This window comes from Lissotriton helveticus, chromosome 7 (assembly GCF_964261635.1).
Source record: "Lissotriton helveticus chromosome 7, aLisHel1.1, whole genome shotgun sequence".
In the NCBI taxonomy this organism is placed as follows: Eukaryota; Metazoa; Chordata; class Amphibia; order Caudata; family Salamandridae; genus Lissotriton; species Lissotriton helveticus.
The window spans coordinates 1,073,012,579-1,073,036,620 of NC_136068.1; the positions used below are offsets into that span (position 1 = coordinate 1,073,012,579).

The 24,042-nt window shown below is 47.1% G+C and overlaps 1 protein-coding gene across 4 annotated transcripts in view; it reads right to left on the bottom strand.

The window, feature by feature from the left end:
- Positions 1-24,042, bottom strand: part of TBC1D16 (TBC1 domain family member 16) — a 785,234-nt gene that overhangs the window by 63,017 nt on the left and 698,175 nt on the right. The window contains exon 11 of one of the 4 annotated variants that reach the window (XM_078654048.1): positions 19,589-19,969. The exons of the other annotated variants lie outside the window; for them this stretch is intronic. Within the exon in view, the coding sequence (XP_078510174.1) occupies positions 19,916-19,969 (54 nt within the window). The 3' untranslated portion in view covers positions 19,589-19,915. Of the gene's footprint in view, positions 1-19,588; positions 19,970-24,042 lie in introns of those variants that run through there. 4 annotated transcript variants of the gene reach the window in all.

A 24,042-nucleotide genomic window follows, 5' to 3' on the forward strand; every position in this document is an offset into this window, starting at 1 on the left:
GGCCAAGATGTCCTGAGACATCTGCTTACATAAGGTACAATTTTTCATGTCTATTAACTCTGTTTGTTATATTGGGTAGTTACAGTTTATTTACTAATTTATGATTTTATTGGAATCATGATGCAGATGTATTAGTATATTTTCAATATGTCTAGTTTATGGCATAAGAATGCCTTCGCCTAGACGCAAACTAAAAATTATACTGCTATCTACTCTGATACAAGCATGTGAATCTATAAAAGATTCAATACTGGAGAAAAAACAAGTTACTAACCTGTTCACTGGGGTTCTCCAGTATTGATATCTTTCATAGATTCACCTGCAGCCCTCCCTCCTCCGCGTCTAGGCTTGCAACTTATGATCTCACGTTATTTCTTACCTTAGCACACTTGTGCGTGAAATCTGAGGTCGGATGGCTCTGACTGGGGAGAGGAGGTCTAGGGTTGGTCTCTGATTGGTCGGAGTTTGTACCTACATAATAATGAGGACAGATGTAGAAGTTTGTCTCTGCCTTTTGGGGATCTCTATGTACTTCTATGGTACTTCTTTTCTAATTACTGCAAGTCTTCCACCATGACGATGGGGAAGATACAAACATGTGAATCTATGAAAGATATCAATACTGGTAACCACAGTTTACAGGTAAGTAACTTGTTTTCCCTCTCTCCTGCTCCACTGTCTAACACACAGATGGGGAACGCCATAAATCACACACAAGTGTCTTAAAACATCACCAAAGACAATTGCTTGCTGAAGACTGTACAAAGTATTCACACTAAAAACTCAAAGAACCTTGTCCAATATTGCACCCACAATGATGAGAAATACAATTCATCTGATTCATGATATTAGGTTATCGCGAAGCCAAAAAGTAATACAAAGTAGGCCAAAGTTACTAAGGACGCAGTAATTTAATATTTTTATTTTCTAGGGAAGGAGAGCTTGAACGAAAAATTTGGACCCATTCTATATCTGAAGAGAGTTCCTGAGAAAGAAAAAAAAAAGGAGAGGAGCGGAGAAAACAACTGGGATTGCAGGCTTTATGCCAGATTTCGACATCTACATTTAGTGGCTAGATGTGCTCCTGGACTAGCAAGATTTATATTTCCACATACTCATCAGAAAGAAGCAGAGGAAGTTCTTGAAATGCCTATTACATGCAGAATACTACAAAAAAGTTTCTGTTCCATTTCGGCCGAAGTCCGCCGCCTTTTTCCTAAATGGAGGGCGGCTCGTCTATGTGAAATGAACGTTTCTGCCTAAGCGTATTCAGATGGTTAGCATAGAAAAACAACCCCTTATCAGGAAATTCTCTACGAATTTCACAAAAGATCTAAAGTCCACTGATATATGAAACACCGATAAACCCACAGCAACTCAACACCACCATACAGTGCAGAGAATCGAGCGACAATGAGCTATGTTGGGCACAAGGGTTGCAAGAGATTATTATTCAATGGAGAGTTGTTCTTCTGTGAATCTGAAAAGCCTTCTTCAAAAAGACTTTCAAATGCAGCCAGTCACAACTTGCATTCTCTGGGGTCAATGATGTCCTGCACTCAAGAGCACATTGCGTAGTAATAGTGCTGGAAGTAAAGAAGCAGGGATGACAGGCTGTGTTCTTTCCCTGATAATGGCAGAGAAAAGTAAAGACTTTCCAGCAGCATCTTCCACATCGGCGACTATTAAAATGTGCTTGCCTGATGTGAGGAGGGGCTCACTTTGATTGTTTGTCGACTAAATGAACTTAGGTGAAATCCTATCATGACAACATGCTAGAAAGGAGGGTGATCAACACAGTCTTTAAATCCTTCCTCCGTTCCATATTAAGAGGTAGTCAGGTTTCAAATACTATCATGTACAATCTAATACAAGTCCGAAGGCAAAAACAAGGATCGGGACCATCTCAAAAGACGCTAAAAAAATCTGCCACTGGCTCAAGCCTTAGAGACGATAGTAATAAACCTGACACGTACAGAAGATGTGAAAGCAGAATTACTAAAATTTCCTCAGAGAAGATCAAGTCACGACCACATGAACTCCAAATTTCAGAACTGCACGATGACTGTAGCCTCTTGGATATCACTCAAAAACTTTACACTCACTGAAGACCAGACTGCGCTTCTAGTTCTTGGTGCTCTTACAAATGAGTGATCCAACACCTGTCGGCCTTCTATTCAAGGATCCCTCTTCCTCGTGCCTGTTGTTGAAGCCAGGAATACATGCATTTTCTTTGAGGACACACTGATCTTTTATCCAAATCAAAAGGTGGCTTCTGCCTGCTTTCATCTCCTTAAAATACGGAGGAAGAACCCTCCTTTCGACACTACAAGGGAAAAAATATTAGTAATACAGACAGCCATTTCATCCCGATTTATATACTCAATATCCTAAGCATCAATGTACACAACTGCAGACCATCCAGCATACTACTGTGCTCCTTGCAGGGCTTCCGTGCTGTTGCATCACCAAATCCCATTTGGAGAAAGTAATCTGTCACCATGGAGTTAATACTACCCTCCAAGAATCATTTAAGAAATTCAGTGCTTAATTTGAGCCAATAGGGACCACCAGCACTTATTTCCCGCATCAGAAATTTACAGAGTGCAAGAAAGGGTAAAACACACAGATCGGCAAGACATGGGAAGATGAAGACAACAGAACCGTCCCAAAGGAAGAAAGCAGGAACCTGTAAGAGCGAGAAAAAAGTGACATGGGGTGTCTGGTAGTGGATTAAAGACTGTCAGCCTTGGTATACGGTGTGCCGACGTTTAATTGCACTGGCCGCGATCTTCTGAGCAGAGCGTCGGACACCGGCACTCCTTCTTTCACGAATTAAGTAAGCACTGAAGAAAGTCTACCCTTCCACAAGAACATACTCTTTCCTTGGGAGCTAAACTGAATCCTTTCAAAACTGATGGGCAAATCTGAACTTCTGCAACGTTAATGGAAAGCATGCTTCTTAATTGCAATCACATAGGCTAGAAGGGCTAGCGCTAGCAAGATACAAACTTTGTGCTGTTCTGAACCTCATTCAATTTACCATGATAATTCCATCCAACCTTTTTTCCAGTATGTCTTTTTCAGCAGAGAGGCACCTTACATCAGGAACAAGACTAATAAAACAGCAACAACTGGCAATGTCAGTCATGTTGGTGTTTCTATAGTAAGCTTCAGTAATGCACAGAGGATAAGCACTACGAAGACTTAAGTTATGATGGCTTTCCTCATGTCCATGCCCAATGAACAGGAACTGCATGGGCATGCCGTGACCAATGGAAACCACTCAGAGACGGCACTGCATGGCCATTAGCAGTCCCGGTTTCCTTCACGTACACACAGGACAGGGCCATATGCACATCTATGGTACCAGCTTCCTTTGCTGGATGGTCACCAAGGTGCAAGGTAACCTTGCATGTAACAGGTTTTACAAAAATATTGTCAGTTCAAGGTTCCCTCACGCATATAGAGCAGGTATAGGGGATACAGCAGCAGTGCAAGTGTCTTCCAGACAAGTGCAGCTTATGCAGCATGTTTCCCTCATTCACACAGGTACAGACTCTGGAAGGCAGCGTCTAGGTGGGATAGGGCATTCGGCCTTCGCATACGGTGCGGTGGCTGCTGGATGGCGGCAGCACAGAGTTCTGCACCGCTCTGGGAGCTCTAATGCTCGGCAGCAGAACAGGACACTCACAACACTGCTGCTTGGGTGGGACTAGGCAGTGTACAGCACCATAGAGTCTGCAGCAGGCAGGGCCGGACTGGGAACCAAAACCGGCCCTGGCAAAGTGCTTGGCCGCCCCCCTCCCCCCACCCCCCGGGCGGGAGGGGGGCGAGCGCTTTCCCAGGGCCGATTTTCAGCCGATTTTGTTACAGGGCCGATTTTGCAGCTATGCTGCAAAACCGGCTCTGCAACAAAAACGGCCCCCAGGGCCCAAAACCGGCCCCCACCCTTGCGGCCGACCGGGGGATTGCCCGGTGCCCACAACGGCCAGTCCGGGCCTGGCAGCAGGGGAGCAGCCCTTCTCAGATGGCACAATGGATGTGCAGGCTGAAGATGGGGCGGCGAGAGAAAGTATCACAGCAGTCTCCATCGTTAGCACCCATTAGTACGCGGACATTAGTCTGCGTACCATTACTGTGCAAGCGTTGCAACGCATGCGATGTAACAATGCGTAGTGTTTAGTACGCAAGTTGTTACAATGCATGCGTAGTCTGTGAGGGTGCGTCAACTTTCAGGAAGAGGGTGGTCTGCTGCGTGCGCAAGTCGGTGAGGGGGCGTTCACTTTCAGGAAGAGGGTCTGCTGCTGCTTTTCCGGCTGGCTATTAGTCATGCCCATCTCTGCGCCTGCCCTCGGGACTCCTTATTCTGCCTGCCCACGACGGAGGAAGCCGGAGGAAGCAGGAAGTGAGAGAAGATTGGAACCAAGCATCGAGGTGAAGAGAGGAACCACGAGGAGAGAGAGGTAAGAGGGGCTGCGTAGGGTCGTTTAGGGGCTGTTTAGGGTCTTGTGTTTGTGTAGTGTAGAGTAGTGTCGGGGTCGTGTACTTGTGTTTGTGTAGTGTAGAGTAGTGTTGGGGACATGCAGGGTCGTGTTTGGGAGTAGGGACAGGACTGGGGTAAGGGCATGGTCATTCTGGGGTAGTGTTTTAGGGCTTAGGGTAGTGTTCTGACGTTAGTGTAGTGAGGGTACTGTTTTAGAGTTTGGGGTAGTGTCGGGGTGTCGTGCAGGGTAGTGTTTGTGAGTAGGGACTGGACTGGGGCTAGGGGCAGTGTCGTGCTGGGGGTAGTGTTTTAGGGTTTAGGGTAGTATTCTAGTGTTAGTGTAGGGTAGTGTTTTAGGGTAGTGTCAGGGTGGCGTGCAGGGTAGTGTTTGGGAGTAGGGAGAGGCATGAGGATATGGGCAGGATCGTGCTGGGGTAGTGTTTTAGGGTAGTGTTGTGGAGTTTGTTTAGTGTAGGGTAGTGTTTTAGGGTTCAGGGTAGTGTCTGGGGTTGTGTAGGGTAGTGTTTGGGAGTAGGGACAGGGCTGGGCTAGGGGCAGGGTCGTGCTGGGGGAAGTGTTTTAGGGTTTAGGGTAGTGTTGTGGTGTTAGTGTATTGTAGGGTAGTGGTTTAGGGTAGTGTTGGGGGTTCGTGCTGGGTAGTGTTTGGGAGTAGGGACAGGACTGGGGATAGGGGTAGTGTCATGCAGGGGGTAGTGATTTAGGGTTTAGTGTAGTGGTGTTTTAGTAGTGTAGGGTAGTGTACTTTTTGGAGGGTTATGGTAGTGTTTTTAACTTTTGGATGTGTAGTGTAGTGTATTTGTATTTAGTGTTGTTGTTTTTTTTCACTAGGCAAGTTTTTAGTTCCCTTATATTAACACTTTCAATGTAATGGTATGCAAACTAAAACCTTGCCTAGTAACGGTTATTGCTAAGAAAAAAACGCATAGTAATGGCATGCAAACTAATTGCATGCGAAATAACGAGTCATATTCTAACTCATTCAGATGTGGGCCCAGGGAGCCAACATCTCTGTGCTGACATGTGGAGCCACTGACTGAAAATGTGATACTCAGCAGCTACAATTTGTAGTTGTTGATACTAACGACACAGGATTTCTCTGTGTGTTAAAAATCCTTCACACTGTTTCCGATGAAGGGTACATTTGTCTGAAGCAAGAAGGATCTTCCTCGCTATAACAATGGACAATCAGTCATTTGACAAAGAAACAAACACTCAAACAACTTGTGCCTAGTGTAGTGGGGCGATCGAGGATACAATGCAACTTCACTAGCACTTAACCAAGCAAATGTTTGATAACTCTAGTGCTATTTGTTTTGATTCTTTAACAACCCATAGACATATGATTGATTCACGTATCACCGCTTGTATTCCAAATGTCAAAAGACCCCATTGGTGTACAGTTTAGTGTCTCATTTAAGTTGCTTCTGCTTACGAACAGTCTCAAAGACATCAGTCTACACAGCTGCAAAAGGCTACTGTCTGCACTTTGATTCCAAAGCAAACAATTAATAGGTTAGCTTCTTTAGTGTAATCTATTTATTTGACACATTATTAACTGTTTCATTTTCTTCCTTTCATGATGTGCCCAGTACCCTAGTTCTCTTGGTACGAAAAGTTACTAACTTATAATCTCATGTTTAAAAAAAGAATATCCATAAACACCTCACCCCCTGACTGGTAAAGTGGAGGAGGGGAGAAATAGGGAGTAAGATCCTTTTCTAACTTACATATTAAAATGAACCTTTTGGCTCTGCATTATGGATTCCATAAAGTCAGTGTTTAATTATTTTTCGAGAAGGCTTCTGACAATCTGCTCCAATTTCTTTAATTTCTAAATGAGTGAATTTAAAAAGAGTTTAAACAGCCAAGTTGCCTATTATGCCAGATTGAATTTATCAATTCTGTTGTTCATTGATTCATTCATTCAAAATCTTTATTTCGGTACATAAGAACCATAAAAGATACATAAAAACATTCAATTGATGTAATTACAAAGTCCAAATAGAAGTGCAAGTGAGCAATTTATACAAGAGAGCGCAGAGTGGGGGTATCCGATCCTTACATACTTTAAAACATAAACATTAATATAAATACATTAAAAAGGCATCAAGAATAAAAAGGGAAAGAAATTTGATGTTCGGATTTGGGATCCATAACCAGTCGTAAAAGTTTCAATATTATTAAGATGTATAACAATTGATATATATACACTTAATAGTTCAGGGAGCAATGCAAAAACCAATATCATCTCATTGGGACAACTATATTATTTTGATCAATTCTAATGCAATACGAAAGTTTCACTAGAGTTTCAGGCCCACTTTTGCTCGTAAAAAGTTAATTGCTAGCAAAAATCTGCTAATCCCAAAGACAATGACCTGTGTAGTGTCAGTTTTTAGAATCCTTTCTGCCTCTTTGTGTGATCTCACGCCTAGATTTAAGCAAAGCCGTTTGATCCATCTTTTCCTAGCTACAGCGTAAGCAGCACAAAAAAAAGGATATGCGACTCATCTTCTTTGGTTTTACCTGAGCATAAAGTACATAAAACGTCTGTCTTTTCAGTATGATTATTGGACCTCCTTACTACAATTGTGTTTATGTTCAATACACCATATCTATATTTCATGTATAGTGTTTTGGCAAGTGGGGGATGTACCTCATCCAAAAACTGCTCAAAGTAAGCTCTATCTTTGAACAGAAGGAACTTACTCGTTAGAGTTCCACCCGCTAGATCATTTAACACACTGTATTCGATATATGCCCAAAAAATACGTTTTCAATGATTTTTTCGAGTCTTGGGTTAGTGTGGACGGGTCGTCCCAAAACTGCGACAGACCAATCCTTTTCAGTCATAGGCAAACATGTCTTAGCCATGTAAAGCTATTATTCTGATCCAATTCCATTATTTCTTTTATGCCGGCCTTATAATCTAGCAACCCCGGTGTTGACCAAAGTCTTATCCAAAATATCAACGGTCTTAAAATTGCATAGTGATCAGTGCGTTTCATGTTCAAGTCGAGAATGATTGGTATTAATGGTGTACGTAGAGGCAGCCTTAACAAGGCTCTATAAAATTTGTTTTCACTAACCTCAAAATTCTTTTTGCATGAGGGTCCCCATAGTTCAGTCCCGTATAATGCAGCAGATTGAGCTTTATACTTGAATACCTCTAATGCTGGGGGAACAGTCTTAGTAAGACTATTCCCATGCCTTTTCATGATTGGCAGCGTGTTTTGTGTTACAGTAATTTTACTTTTCTCTATTTGGGTCTTCCATGATAATTTAGTGTCCAATGAAATGCCCAAATAACTGAAATTCTGTACGTATCCCAACCTTTGACCACTTAGGACCAGGTTTTCCCAAAAGGTTTTGTGAGGTTATGGCCATGTATTTGGTCTTGTTAATATTGTTCTGAAGGCCTTTGTTGTTGCAATATGTTTGGAATGAGTTTAATAGACCTTGTAGTCCCTTGGGCGTTTGAGATATTAATATGGTGTCGTCAGCGAAGAGGAGAGCTGGTATCTTCGTTTTGGTGCATAATTTTTGCAACCCTTCAAAAAAGATGGAATATCGTTGACGAATAATGAAATTAACGTGGGTGCCAATATGCAACCTTGGCGAATCCCCCTCTTGATGGGGATTGGTCCTGTTAGTTCGCCCCTCGGGCCCCATCTGACCTTGGCATAGTTATTTTCATGTAACCTCATAATCTGTTCCAAAAGGTTGACTGGCAACCCTTGGCATCTCAATGACTCCCATAACAGATCTCGAGGAATAAGATCGAATGCAGCCTTAAGATCTACAAAGGCTACGTATAAGTGCCCCTTTCTTATATTTACATACTTCCAACATAGGCAACAAAATCTGAAGACCTGGTCTATGGTACTTGTTTTGATTCTCAACCCTGCCTGGAACTTTGAGAGGACTGTGCTTTCCTCAATCCATATATTCATACGATTTAAAATGTGCCTTGCATAAATCTTTTGTAAAATGGCAATTAAACAGATTGAGTGATAGTTTACTGGGTCGTACCTATTGCCCTTTTTAAAAATTTTAAAGATTTCCACCCCCTTCATGTTTCTGGAATTCCTGCACCCGCTGCTACGGCATTACATAAATAGTTAATATAGGGACCCCAGACACTGGTTTCATGCTTAAATAAATCTCCCGAAATTTTGTCCGGTCGCTTTCCCATTTTTAACTAAATTAATAGCCCATATTGTTTCGTCTAAATCGAAATCCAACTTGTCTTCACTTGAACTAATTAGTAACCCATCATTTGATGGGACCCTACCATTCTCTGGTGCTGCATATAGCTTTGGAAAGTGGTCAACCCAAGTAGCTGCATCAAGATAAACATCTTTTGCTTCTTTTCCTGTTTTATTTCCTTTGGCTACAAGCCTCCAGAAGCCCATTTGATCCTTGTTCTTAGCCGCTGTAAGCAAGTCTGACCAGTTTTCATCATCCCATGATGTTTTAGCCTTCTCTAGGATTTTCCTATACTTGAGTCTGGCTTCTTTAATGCGAAGCATGCTGTTATTTTTTATGGCTTGCAGTAATTCAGCCTGGACTTTGCGACAATCCTTATTATACCAGGGTTTCCCTTCCATCCTCAGGGTTTTTGTATCTCCACCAATCTTTTTGGGCATTTTAGTTACCTACGGAACTAATGCTGTAAGGAATTGCTTGTGTAGTTCTAAAAATGCATTTTCCCCCAATGGTATGGTCGTATGTCTATCGAAAGTATTGGCAAATATATTGTAAATATTCGCCAATACTTCGCCATGCTCCAATATATGTGCCCATTTTAGGGAGCGGCGATTATTGCTGACTATAACGTTATCAGGGCTTGCATGACCTGTATCATTTCTCTTAATTGCACAGGGGAGAAGTCGATTATGGAACGACAACTGATGATCACTATCTATTCTTGACAACATTTTTAAGTCTACTACATATGACCAAATATCAAGTGACTCCATTATATAATCAATTTTGCTCCGGGAATTACCCCTGCAGAATGTGTGGAACTTTGGTATGTCTGATGGTAAGCATCCGTTACATGCTCTCAGACTGTGCCCAGCCTCTAACCTCATGATCTGGACCGCTAACACAGTGCACGGTACCGGATTAGTATTATCCAGTGTAGGGATGGTATTGCCGCTGTCTTCATCTTCAAAGATATTACCAAGCCCTATAATAGGTTCATAATTACAGTCTAGATAACCACCTATTATTATGCTTATTTTTGCATCTAGAGAATTTGGAATAGAGTCTATTCGTTCTATTATCAAAGACTCTTTTGAAGCTGGGCCAGGTCTGTTGTAAACATTGAATAGATGCAACACCCTTCTATCCTTTATTATTATTTTTATTCCGAGTATGTTGTGTGAGTTTGTGCATAATTGGGTAACTCTGATGTCAAGGGTTACTTTCACCCATATTACTAGGCCCCCCGACGACCTCCCTCTTACTGATGGGACTGCATATACATAAAATGTTTTATACCCTACTCTGTGTGGGGGCCTTTAGAGCCCAAGTCTCCTGTAGGAGGCAAATATCACTTTTTTCAATTTATTCATTCAACTCTGGATCACTAGTGTTCCTTCCAAGTCCTGCTATGTTCCATGAAATCACATTTAATTCCAATATGTTATTAACCCTTGTGGCTGTCTTAAGTTCATCAGTCGGCTTGTAGCTTGTATTGGAAGTCCCCTTTACCATTGGGATCTCTTCCACCGCCCTCAATATGACGGTTTGGATCCCAGATACATTCCCACCAACATCCCACTCTTTTTCTTCTTTTGATTCATCGTGGAGGACAGTAATTGGGGCATTGATTTTCTCCTCTGACTCCCTCTCTATGAGTTTTGCGGATGTTTCCTCCCCTGGGATATCTGTGATTAGTAGTTAATCAACAGCCTCCAAGGATGATAATTCTTGGTAACTGTTGGGAGTAAAGGGGAATAAGATGTTATCATGATTGTAATTTGTTTTCGCGCTACTAGGTCTGTAAAAATAACCCAAGGGTAGGTCATGGATGCAAGTGCTCTGGATCAAATTTTCCTCATGTGCTCTCAACAGATTACGGACCATGTGGGGATGCCTACAATTTATAACAATACAATCTCCTTGTATGTCCTTTGGAGATTCCCCCACCCACCCTACCCTATGAACAATTAGGATTTGGTTCGTTTTTTGGGGGTTGAATTTTTTGAATTTCGAAAGCTAATCCACAGTTTTATTTCTAAGATTATGCCAGGATTCATTTTGTTCCCTTTTGAGGGATGGCACACCAGCTAATATTAGAACATAAGGACACGTGGCATGGGGTAGTTTTAGAACGTCAGGATTAGGAATTAGATCAGTCCCTCTTGGCCTATACACTGTTGCCCTGGAGCTGCCCTTCTTGGAGTGATCTGTTCTATCTTCAATCCGGATGTCAGTGTTTCTGCATTCCTCCCTGGCCCCTGTAATCTCTATTCTGCCTCCCGCAATTCCACCATTATTTGCCGTTTCAATTCTCACTCGATCTGGGATCTGTTCCTCACAACTGACTATCTTCCTTTCAGTATGTATGATCCTAGATTCCGCTCGTAGTTTTGTCCCTTCTTCAATAGTTCTATTTCCATCCCCAATTATGGAGCCTAGATGGTCTATAGCCAGATTTAACTGGTCTATTTTGCAGTCTACAGCCCTCAGTTTAATGCCCATGCAATCATTCATTTGGGTCTGCATAAAACTTAGAGCAGTTTTAAGGATATCCACCACGTTTTGCTCTATTGCCCCAACACCTTTGTTTACTTGACTTGGACAGGAAGGGTAGTCTATCTCAGTTTGTGTTCCAACAGTCCTACATAGGATCTCCTCACGTTCAAACTCTTTTGCGTTTCCTTTATGTATTCTCCCCGTTACCCCATGTTTTCCTTTTTTTTCCACCAATTCTTTTCCCCTCTGTACATTCCTGGGTTTTTCTTTTACCACTCCCACCTGTTTTGGGCTTCGAAGCCTTGTTGATATTCCGGGTGTCCTGATTCCATCCAAGATGGGGGACCCTGGGACACGTGATATGAAATCTGTGACAGGGCTATTGGGATCAGGAAGGGGGGTTACAATACGACTACTCAAGTTTGGTTGTGTTATATTAGGTGGCGTTTGTAAGCTAGATTGTCTATATGTTGGTAACCTAGATGGATCAAGTGACAACCTTCTTTCAGCTACGGTAATTCGATTTTGTGAGTTAAAAGTGATTCTGCTCTTATTATGAAAGCATCAAGGGTGGCTACAGCACCCTTCCGCTACTCATAATTGGGTTTAATTCTTGCTAGAATGAATGAATGTACTCGAGCACACCCACAATAGCAATGATAGGATGGTAACTATTACAATTACTAATAAAATATAGCAAGCAAGACTTAGTCTTTACCCCTTAATACCACTTCGAACTCAACTATTCGAGCGCTTACCCCTATGTATGTGTCCGAATAGATCTTAGAGAATTAGCCCAGTCCAGTCTCATACAGTCGCGGATGGGCCCGCCCTTGGCCTGGGCTTTGCCAGTCGCCGCCCGCGCGTGTCCCGTGAAGAGGGAGCCCTGGAATCCCTTTAAGTGCCTCGTGGCGCTTGGTTTCCTCGTCGGCGGCATGCACGCCGCAGGTGTTGCTTGGAGATAGAGTGTCCGGGGGTCCGAGATGCAGGACCAGCGGCGGCGGCCCCCGTGTAGCAGGAGGAGCGGCCCCCGTGTAGCAAGAGAAACAGTGGCGGCACAGGTAAGGGCAGAGATAGTGGCAGAATCCTCTACGAGCTCCCTGGAATCCCTTTAAGCGCCTCCTGGTGCTTGGTTTCCTCTATATGTTTTTTCTATAAATACAAAAATGCCTTCCTGGAAAGAGAAGTCTCACATTTGGAAAAATATTATAGGATCCTGCAGATATGCACAGATCGTATTATTTGCAAATTTAAAGAAGATAGCAGGACTAAAAGTTAGTAAAATGTCTTCAAAGGATGGGACAAATATTCAATGCCACTGTGGGAAATGATTTGGAGGGATAGGGGTTTGAGACGTGTGTAGCTAGTATATTTTTCACTTTCATTGTGTACAATATCTGAATAAAATATTTGAAAATAAAAGCACCTTCTATGCTTACAATCGGAGTGACCAATGCAAAAGTTACTTACCTTCGGTAACGATATATATGTAAGAAACAGTAGTTAGTGTTAGATTCCTTACCTTAGAATATCCCCAGGCGTCAGACTGAATCCGGAAAGTTTTGCCTAGCAGTACCCCTGCGCGTCGGTAGGCGTCGTCTGCGACTCCGTGTCAGTCGTCGTGGTCGCAGGGATGACGTCATCGGAGTACTTAGATGACGCCCTCGCGCGCTGACGTCAGTTCTTATACATAGCTTTCCGCGCCACGAACGCAGAGCCATGACAGAGGACGACACTGGTGCCATGAAACTAGGGCCCTCAAAGGGAAATACTTTAACCCTAGATATCGATTCGCAGAACGGGGATGATGGGTGGGGCGGTAAGGAATCTAACACTAACTACTGTTTCTTACAGATATATCGTTACCGAAGGTAAGTAACTTGTGCATCTGAAAGAAACAGGTTAGTGTTCGATTCCTTACCTTAGAATAGATACCCCAGCAATACCAACCCCGGTGGTGGGTCTGCGAACCAAGATCACACCAGAAAGTCCTGGAGAACAGAATGGCCGAAAAAGCCATCTCTCCGGACTTGGCTGTCCAGGCAGCAGTGCCTAGCAAACGTGTGCAGTGAGGTCCACGTAGCTGCCTGACAGATGTCCTGCAAGGGGACTCCCCGACCCAGGGCAGTAGTAGCCGCCGTGGCCAGAGTGGAATGGGCCCTTAGCCCAACAGGGGGCTCCTTTTTAGCCAAGGAGTAACAGCCCTTGATGCACAACACGACCCATGGAGAGATGGTCCATTTGTGCACCGCCCGTCCCTTCTTCACGCCCACGTAACCAACAAAGAGCTGGTTGTCCACCCGGAACTGGGGTGTGCGATCAAGGTAGAGAGCGCACGTTTTGGGTCCAGACGGTGGAGCCTCTCTTCCTCTTTCGAGGGATGAAGGCAGAAAGAAGGTGGGCAAGGTGATGGACTGCCTGATGTGAAAGGCCGTAACCACCTTGGGCAGGAAAGAAGGACAGGTTCTTAAAACAACTTTGTCCGATGGACAGAAAGAAAAGGAGGCTTAGAAGATAGACCCTGGAGCTCACTCACTCTCCTGGCAGAGGTGATGGCAACCAGGAATGCAGTCTTAAGAGTTAGAAGACGGAGAGGGCAATTGTGAAGTGGCTCGAAAGGAGCGCACATCAGATAGGTTAGAACAAGGTTCAAGTCCCACTGAGGCCTCGAGAAAGGAACAGGAGGAAACGTGCGTGATGCCCTTCAAGAATCTATTTACAACAGGGGACTTGAAAAGAGAAGGCTGATCAGAAAGCCTCAAGAAGGCAGAAATGGCAGAGAGGTAGCCCTTAAGGGTGCCCAGAGCAGAGCCCTGCTGTGCAAGAGAAAGAAGGAAGAGGAGGACCTCTGAAAGGGGGCAGAGAAGATCCACAGCTTTGCTGTGCACTATGCCACAAATTTGTTCCACCTGCAGGCGTATACCCATTTTGTGGAGTGACGCCTGGCTGCCAGAATCCCATCACAGACTTCAGGAGGCAAGTCAAATGGCCTCTATTGCCGCCACTCAATCTCCACGCATGGAGGTGGAGGCTGGACAGGTTTGGGTGGAGGACCGTCCCCTGCTGCTGCGACAGAAGGTCCTCCTGAAGAGGAATATGAATCGTGGGATCGACTGACATGCGGAGTAGCTCGGGATACCAAAACCTTTGTGCCCAGTCCGGAGCCACAAGGATGACTTGGGCCCGGTCGCGCCTGATCTTTGGTATAGGCGGAAAGGCGTACAACAGACCGCAGCTCCACTCGCGACGAAAAGCGTCTCCGAGCGAGTGCCGCCTTGGAAATTCCAACACGCAGAACTGATGACATTGCACGTTCTCTTAAGTGGCGAATAGATCTAACCAAGGCTCTCCTCTCTGCTGAAAGAGGCCTTGCACCACGTCCGAGTTCAGACACCATTCGTGATCCATCATGCACAAGTGGCTGAGTTCGTCCACCCTGGCGTTCAGGGAACCTGCCAGGTGTTGAACCACCAGGGTGATGCCCTGGCGTTCCAGCCATGTCCAGAGGCGCTGAGTCTCCTGACAAAGGGTCCACGACCCCACCTGCCTTGTTTGTTGCAGTTCCACATGGCGGTGGTGCTGTCCGTGAACACATGCACTACACTTCTCCGGACAGAGGGAAGGAATGCCTTCAGTGCAAGCCGGATTGCCCGCAGCTTCAGAAGGTGGATGTGGAGCCGGGACTCCGCCGGAGACCAGAGGCCTCTGATCTCCCTCTCCCCCATGTGGCCCCCAACCCAGGAGGGATGCATCTGTCACCACTATGTGCTCCGGTTGGGGTAGGGAGAGAAATCTGCCACTGACCCAATCGCGGTTCGTAAGCCACCACTGCAACTGCCTGGCAGTGCCCTCCGAGATTCGAACGTGGTTAGACAGATTGCCCTGATGCTGTGCCCATTGAAACTTCAGGTCGCACTGCAGAGCCCGAATTCGCCACCTGGCGTGATGCGCCAGAAGGATGCAGGAGGCCATCAGCCCCAGGAGCCGCAGCGTCAATCTGACCGAGACTCTGGATAAAGGCTGAAAGATCGGAATCAGAGCCTGAATATCCCGAACCCGCTGTTCGGGGGGATAAACCCGAAACTGCGCTGAGTCCAGAACTGCTCCGATGAAAAGGAGCTTTTGAGAGGGGCACAGGTGTGCCTTCAGCACGTTGATGGAGAACCCCAGCGAGTGCAGGAGTTCGGCCGTAGTCTGGAGTTGGGAGACGACTGTCTGGGGCGAGCCCGCCTTCAACAACCAGTCGTCGAGATAAGGGGTTTCAGTCTTCCCCCTATCTGCGCAGATAAGCTGCGACCACCGCAATTACTTTCGGGAACACCCGTGGGGCGCTGGTAAGGCCAAAGGGGAGGACAGTAAACAAAGTGCTCGTGGCCTACTGTGAACCGCAGGTACCGCCGGTGGGCGGGCAGGACGGGGATGTGGAAATATGCGTCCTGCAAGTCCAACGCTACCATCCAGTCTTCTGGGTCCAGGGCAGCTAGGACCGGAGCCAAAGTCAGCATCTTGAACTTCTCCTTCCGGAGGAAGCCGTTGACGCTCCGTAGGACCAAGATAGGGCGTAGGCCTCCTTTGCCCTTCTTGGGTACCAGAAAGTAATGGGAATAGCAACCACGTCCTACTTCTGGCCCAGGAACGCGATTGACGGCCCCCTTGGACAAGAGGGCCGTAACTTCCTCCTGGAGAAGCCGCAAGTGATCTCCCAACATGCGGTGGTACTGCGGTGGCATGGCTGAAGGGTTCGCCTCGAAGGGGAGGGAGTAGCCCCTTCGGACGATTTGCAGCACCCACCTGTCCGTTGTGATGGAGCGCCAGTGAAGGAGGTGATGGCGAACCCTGCCCCCCACTGGCGTCGAATGGGCCTGAAAATTTGGACTAGAAGGATTTTGAGGCAGATGCCGCGGGTGTGGACTGACCTTGCTGGTGTCCCCCGGCATCGCCACGGCGGTTACCACGTCTGCGACCCCGTTGAGGTTGGTTCTGCGGCCTGTGGCTAGCTGGACGTGAGGAGGCGCCCCTTCCTTGGCCATGAAAGGGACGAAAGGCGGAAGTTTGCTGGCATTGGCCGAGGCCCAAGGACTTGGCCGTAGCCCTGGAGTCCTTGAAACGCTCCAGCGCACTGTCCGCCTTGTCACCAAAGAGGCGACGGCCATCAAAGGGCATGTCCATATGGGAGGCTTGGACATCGCCCGAAAAGTTGGCGGACCTCAGCCAGGTGTGGCGGTGAACCTAGCGAGTCCGTGGTATCCAGTCCACACTGAATGGAATAGTGTGCTGCGCCCCTTCCCTCTGCAAGGGCTTGGGTAAGCTTTGTCTGGACCTCCGTCGGGCACTGCGGCAGCACTTCCGCAACCGTATCCCACAGAGAGTGGGAGTAACGGCCCAAAAGGCAGGCAGTGTTGACAGACAGCAACCCCAAACTCAGTGAAGAGAACAGTTTCTTGCCAAACTGATCGTACCTTTTGGATTCCCAATCCGGTGGGGCGGTTGGGAATGCGTTCTGGGAGGTTGAGGCCTGGATCACCAGGCTCTCAGGGGTGGGGTGAACAGACAGGAAACTGGGGTCGCCCAGAGCCAGGCAGTGGCGTTGGGCCACGTTCCAAAATACAGGGAGGCCTGTAGAGGGCTTGGACCAGGTTTCCAACAGAGCGTCAGTGAGGGCTTCGTTGAACGGCAGGAGAGGCTCCGAGGAGCTTGCCTGTGGTTTGAGCACCTCAGTGAGGAGGTTAGTCCTCACGGCTGCGACCGGGAGCTCAAGAGCCAAGGCCTTGGCTGCCCTAGTCAACACCACACTGTAAGCAGCCCCCTCCTCCGTAGCCACGGTAGGAGGGGAGACAAATCCAGTGTCTGGTGAAGTGTCCAGACCACTGGCCTCCCCCAGTTCGTCTGCTCAGTCCTGGCTCAACTGGCACTGCAGTGCCAGAGGGTCCTCAGACCCCTCCCAATCCCCCTCGTCCTCCATCTCCTGAAAGTCAGGAATAAATGATTGAGCCGGGTCGTCGGTGAAGGGCTCACCAATCGGCGTCAAAGACGGCGCCGGGCGGTGCCGGTCCAACTCCGGATCCGGACTGGGGATCGGGGACGACGCCGTCCGGGGAAGGCGTCGAGGGCGACACCCTTGGTGACGGCGCCGGCGGAGGGGTCGTTAGGTCGACCGGAGTCGTCACGGATCCAGGCCTGGATCCTGAGGAACCCTGCGGCATCGGGACCGGAGTCGTCGACGGCGCTGGGGCCAGAGCGGCCGGCCCGCTTGGGCTCCCAGACGGGGCCCGAAGGCTCCTCGGCGGGACCAGCCGGAGGGAAGCGCGACCTCATGGCCGTGAGGAAGGCGCTGATCTCCACCGGCGTTGCGTGCAGCCCAGGGACCGGCGGGTATGGAGCTGGACGCGGCGCTTGCGGCTCTGGTGGAGCCGCATGGGCGGTGTCGCCCGAACCTCCGGCCACGTCGCACGAGCGTAGGGGGAGTCAAAAGAGCGATGTTGCTTCTTCGACTTCTTGTGCCTCGACTTACCTGAAGACTTGGAGCCCAGCTGTGATGACTGTGGCCCCGCGACCGGTCCCTCGACCTCCTCCTGGGCCGGGACCTCGAGCGGCGCGGGCCGACTGCCGGATCTCGAGGCGCTTATGGGACCGCTCCCGCCTAGCCTTCGCGTCAAGGCCCGGCAGTCGGGGCACGACTTGTCATCGTGGTCGGCCCCAAGGCAGTAAAGGCACCGACGGTGGGCGGTCAGTAACCGACATCATGCGGTTACAGTCATCGCATGGTTTGAACCCAGGCATCCCTATCAGCATCGGAGTCGAGAATCGACTTGAGAAGATCGAAAAAAGATCGAAAAAGTTAGTCAAAAATTGACTAGGAGTACTGCTCTTCCTGGATCTGCGCTTGCTGGCGCGGAAAAAGAAGAACTGATGTCAGTGCGCGAGGGCGGCGTCTTAAGTACTCCGACGATATCATCCCGGCAACCACGACGCCAGACACGGAGCCGCAAACGATGCCTACCGACGCGCAGGGATACTGCTACGCAAAACTTTCCGGATCCAGTCTGACGCCTGGGGATATTCGAAGGTAAGGAATCTAACACTAACCTGTTTCTTTCAGATGCAACGGTTTCTACATTCCAGACAAACAGAAAACCACATATCTGAGTCACAAAGCCATTTGTGGCTGCTTTCCGAGTAAAAAATAGTGTAATAAAAATATGCCGCTCAGCATTACGTGCGGACATTACATTTCCAGCCTTGATTGTTGGGTTTCTGGAGTACCATAATTAACTAACCGTAAGTTTGCTATTTAACCACTTCTACTATTCTTTTAAGGCCAATCAAATGTCATACCATATTTCCACTCAAGCAACAGTGGCTACTGAAATAATAACATCATAAGATAGTGCTCCCATCTTGCCTCTTTCTGAGGGTAACTTCTAAGGGTCTAACACATACATGACAATGAGTGTACAGAGAACCACTCTCAAAATTTAGATCAGACTTGTAATGTGTTTGGAGAATAGAGTTGACCTACAGAAAGTGCTGCACTCACTCTCCCTCTGCAAGAGGATATTTACCTCAAACCGGAGGAGACTAAAATCAGGTTTTTTAAAGATTAGCAGGGCAGCATCTACAATGTTCCTTCACAATGAAAATAAAACATTGAACTAAAATAAAAACAGACACCAAAAATATTGATCGTGTAAGCATCATACAGCATTCAAATAAGGCTGATAATGCCATCCTGTTATCCAGGCTCAACCCAGTGGTCATATCTGGGACAGCGCTTATGTTGGCCACTTCCTCTCAATCTGTACTTCATTCCAACACCTGTGTCAAAATGCACTCCTAAAGGCTCAGTTGTGAGGTTATGCTATTGTTGGAAGTGGGGGGTCCTTATCACTCACCGCCGCCACCAAATGCTGGAGGCGGGAGTCACTGTCTACACCGCTGTCGCTAAGTGCGAGATCCGGACCCCTCATTTCAACGTTAGGCTAAGTAAGGACACCATCTGAGATAATAATAATAATACACATTTGTATAGCGCACAATCACCCGTTAGGGTCTCTAGGCGCTGGGGGCCGTCGGGAAGATTAGGCAAGCTATTGCCCAGAGTCGCATGGTGCTGGGCTAACCTGCCGCCGGAGCCGGGGATCGATCCCTGATCCCCAGATTCCAGCGTCAGTCGCCCTGGCCGCGGCGCCACACCTCTCCTAGACCTGCCAGTAGCTTGGCACGAGCAGACAGGCTTATCTCCAAGGCACGAGTGTACAGTATGTGCAACCACACTCCCAGCAACCCAATGATGTTACCACAAATAGACTCCACACAAGTTTTCTATAAAACGAGTATAATCTTTATATAAGACGATATACGATATGACCACACAATACAAAACCAACATATAATAATGGGTAGTATTCCTTTCGGTGGATTGGTAGGTTCTAATCCCAACAACTGCTTCTAACCAACAGTTAAGCTTACTTCTTTCTAATTTCAAAGTATTTTATTAAAACGTTTTTATACATACAGTTGTCATCACTTTACCATCGCGGGGAAACATCACAAACTGGCTGTACTTGTCACCGTTTCCAAAAGGTTAGGCAAGTCGTATTGCTAGAATCACATGTTGCAAAAGAAAAGAAATACTGCAATACGTAACAATATACTCCTGTACTGTGCATTAGAGAAACAATGCCATACGTAGCGCCACAGTCATGTACTTTGCAATAGAAGGAATAATGCAATGTGTATCACTACCAGCATGCCCTGTGCAAGGAAGAAACAAAGCAATGTGTCATGCTACAATCATGTACTGTGCAATGAAGAAATAATGCAATGCGCCACGTTATAATCATGTACCGTGCAAGGGGCAAATAATGCAGTGCGTAGCACACCAAGCATGTAGTTCGTCAGGCACAAATAAGGTCAGGTGTCATACGACTGTTCGATAGTTCGTTAGCAGCAATAATGCAAAGTGTAATACAACAGTTTAGGTGCTCTGGTAACAGTTGCCCCCAATATGGATCAATGATGACGCAAAAGTACCGCTTCTTACTCCGGCCCCAGTACTGCCCCTCCATGGGCCAGCACGGGCTTCAATCCAAGCCGAAGCAAGAGGCTCGCACATTTGACAAAAGCGAGTGGCCGAGAGTGTGTCCCTCCTGGCCCGCATCCCACCCTAGGCCCGCATCACACCTGGGGGGGGCGCAACCCCACTCTCCTCTCCTCCTTCAGTGACCTGGTCCTTGATCCAGAACTCCGTCTATGGGCACGGCGAGCTCGGGCCAGCAGGCTCAGCTCCACCAGGGCTGCCGGTCCGGGCCGCTGCTGTTTCACTCAGAGGGCCCAATGACCTGGCCCTCCTTCCGGTGGTCTCAGTGGACACCGAGGCCCGCACTCAGTACTGTGGAAACTTACTTCGAATTCGGTGCACACACTACCCAGGCACTTCTCACCAGCACCTCTGGTTGCACCTCGACACGCACTCTGCATGTCCGAGACTTGCCCCTTCTCTGGTGCACACGATGACCGGGCGCTCTTCACCAACGCCTTGGCTTGCACCGCGACACACACCCTGCGTGGCCGAGTCTCACCTCTTCTTCCGGTGCACACAAAGACCAGGCGCTCTTCACCAACGCCTTGGCTGCACCTCGACATGCACTCTGCGCGTCAGAGTCTCACCTCTTCTCCCAGTGCACAGGATGACCCGACGTTCTTCACCAACGCCCTGGCTTGCACCACGACACGCACCCTGCACGTCCGAGACTCACTTCTTCGCTCAGTGCACACCAAGACCAGACGCTCTTCACCAATTCCTTGGCTGCACCACGACACGCACCCTGCGCGTACGAGACTCACTTCTTCGGTCAGTGCACACAACGACCAGGCGCTCCTCATCAACGCCTTGATTGGCACCACGACACGCACCCTGGGTGTCCGTGTCTCCTCTATTCTTCTGGTGCACATAACAACCAGGCGCTCCTCACCAACACCACGACAAGCACCCTGCGTGTCCGAGTCTCCTCTCTTCTTCCGGTGCACACAACCAGGCACTCCTCACCAACACCCCGACTTGCACCACGACACGCACCCTGCGTGTCCGAGTCTTACCGTGTCTCCCGGTGCACACAACGACCAGGCGCTCCTCACCAACGCCTTGGCTGCACCACAACACGCACACTGCGCGTCCGAGACTCTGCTTACTCCTGCGTGCCCACTATCACAAGGCACAACTTCTGAGGTTCTCATGATGCAAAAGCATGCGCCACCGCGTTGCTTGGGACTTCTCCGGAAACTTTTATGTTCCTGTGTTTTCAAACAGGGAGCCAGCTCGCCTTGGGCCCTTGGGGTTCAAGACACAGCACAAGCACCGTCTTCATCAAACAGGGGGACCCAGCGCCTCCAAGCACAGTCCCAACAGCCTCTCCCTTGGTTAGAACCGCAAACTGCAGACCAGCCCCAGATCACGAAGAAAGAGTTGGTCTTTTCCCAGCAGTCTCTTCAGTTGCTCCTTCCTTAGAAGAAGTTACTCTTGACCACAAAATTGGTCCAAGCCTTTTCAATCTCAATCCATTTCGGTTTCATTCCAACATTCAGGGGTTTCAGCTCTCATAGTTATACCCCTTAATGTCTTTGAAGTTTATTGTGCTCAGGGGTCCCTGATCCCCTCCCTAAATCAGTTCTGGGTGTCTCCCTCCCAGTGTTACCTTTCTCCCTTTGATACTGGGGGTCTGGATCCTTAATCACTCAGCAGGAGATGGGTCAGTTGGTTTATAGCACCAGCCCATTGCTTTCCACCTCCCGGACTTCTCCTCCCCCTACTCTCCAGATGCAGGGCAGCCTGCTGCCATCTCAACCCCACCCTGTGTCAAGACCTCTCCCAGCTCCACTCACCTCTCAGATCCAGACAGTCAATCCACATTCAACAGAGACACACAGAAATGCTTAAAGCACAAAACTCATTCACTTTCTAAAAGAGTGGTTTATGAACACACAGTGGCAAAACCACTTTCACAGAAAGATGTGTTATGGCACTGAGTTCATGGATACTTCACTTCACCTGTCCACTTTAAACTTATAGGAAACTAGGCTAACAAACAACACCCAGCCTCCCCATTCTGTCCTATGGGCAGGATGGCCTTTCAGCAGTGAAAAACGAAATGGAGTGTTTTTCACTGTCAGGACATAACACACACCTTAGTATATGCCCTGCCTTTTACCTACACTGCACCCTGCCCAGGATGTTACCCGGGACCTACAACAGGGGTGCCCAATGTGTTATGCAAAAGGGAAAGTAAAGCCTGACAAGTGGTTGCACTTGTCAGGACAACATGCTAACTTAGCAAACTGCGCGCAGGCCCTACACTACAGGCATGAGTTCCCTTCTCCGTGCGCCTTTGCATTACTAGCCCTGGCACACACAGTGCACATCACTAGGGACTTTACTGGTAAGGCAAACATACCAATCATGGCCAACCAATTACCATTACACTTTACATAGGGAACACTTGTTCTTTGACACTGATCAGCAGTGGCAAAGTACCCAAAGCATCTAAATTGGCAACTCTATATCAGGAAAACGGTGTAGGGGGAGAGCAAAAAGTTTAGGGAACTTTAGCAATAAAGGCCAAGTCCTACAGTTATGTTAAGGAAATCTGTAAAGAATGATTACCCTTGGGTGTCTTAGCGCTGACTAAAAGCTGAGGATGCTAGACCAACGAATTTAATTGTTAAAAGGCCAGGTCTTAATCTCCTTTCTAAATTCCAACGGGGAAGAAATGGCTCTGATACGTGCTGTCCATAAATCTGATGTGCAGAATATGATACTCCTGCCTCCCCAGCTTGCCTTTTTTTAATTTTGGAAATTGCTAAAGTTTTAGAATTTGCGGATCGTAAAGATCTATTGGGGATGTACCACCTGAACGCATTCCTAAGAAATTCTGGTCTCCTATTCGTCCCTCTTGAAACTATATAATCAGTGACATCTTCTGAATCAACTTATCCTACTACACAGGAACATGTTTGTCTCCTTGACATCTTTCACATCCAACACTCAACTTAAAATTCACATATGAGGTCATGGTTATCTGCTTGCACTCTGCTACACTACAACAATTTTAGCAGATGTTTTCTCAGCACCTATTAACAATTCTTTACACCGACTCCTCTACTGTATATTGGACATATGAAATAGTCTGATACAGCAGATCCGAGCCGAGGTTTCGAAACAATTGCTCCTCTGAAAAGCCCGAGACCTTTGTCCTGATGAAGAACCCTTCAAATTATTTTGTGGGGTCAAAACAACAACATTTTCAGTTTTGGAATGCTTTAATGTAAGGAATCCTTATACAGACAGGTATTTGGAGAGCAGCTTGTTCTCTGATTACAAGTTACTATAGCCAAAACCTTTGTGTTATGTCTTAATATGTTAATTGGATAGTTGTTTTTTTGCACTTTATTGCACATCAGTGCATGGTGCTGCCACCTCATCAAACAACTGTAGCATCCTTGTCCTTTACACTTTATTTGTTTTCCTGTGAATTATAATTTCCTTTTTAACTATACATAAAACATCTAATCCATTTTAACATTCTAGTTTTCCCTCTTGTAACTTAGAGCTGCGTCAACAAATGTCCTTATTTTGAAATGCTCGATTAACTTTTAAAGACAGAGGAGTTCATTAGTTGACCTTAAAAAGTGTCATTTGTGTTTGTGAATGACCCGAAAATAACCCCTTTGTATTAATGAAGTGAAAGGTAAGGCATAGACGAGCAAATATTCCTGAGTCACAGTAATGGGACGAAAGCTATGCTAGAAAAGCTATTAAATTACAGTAACCA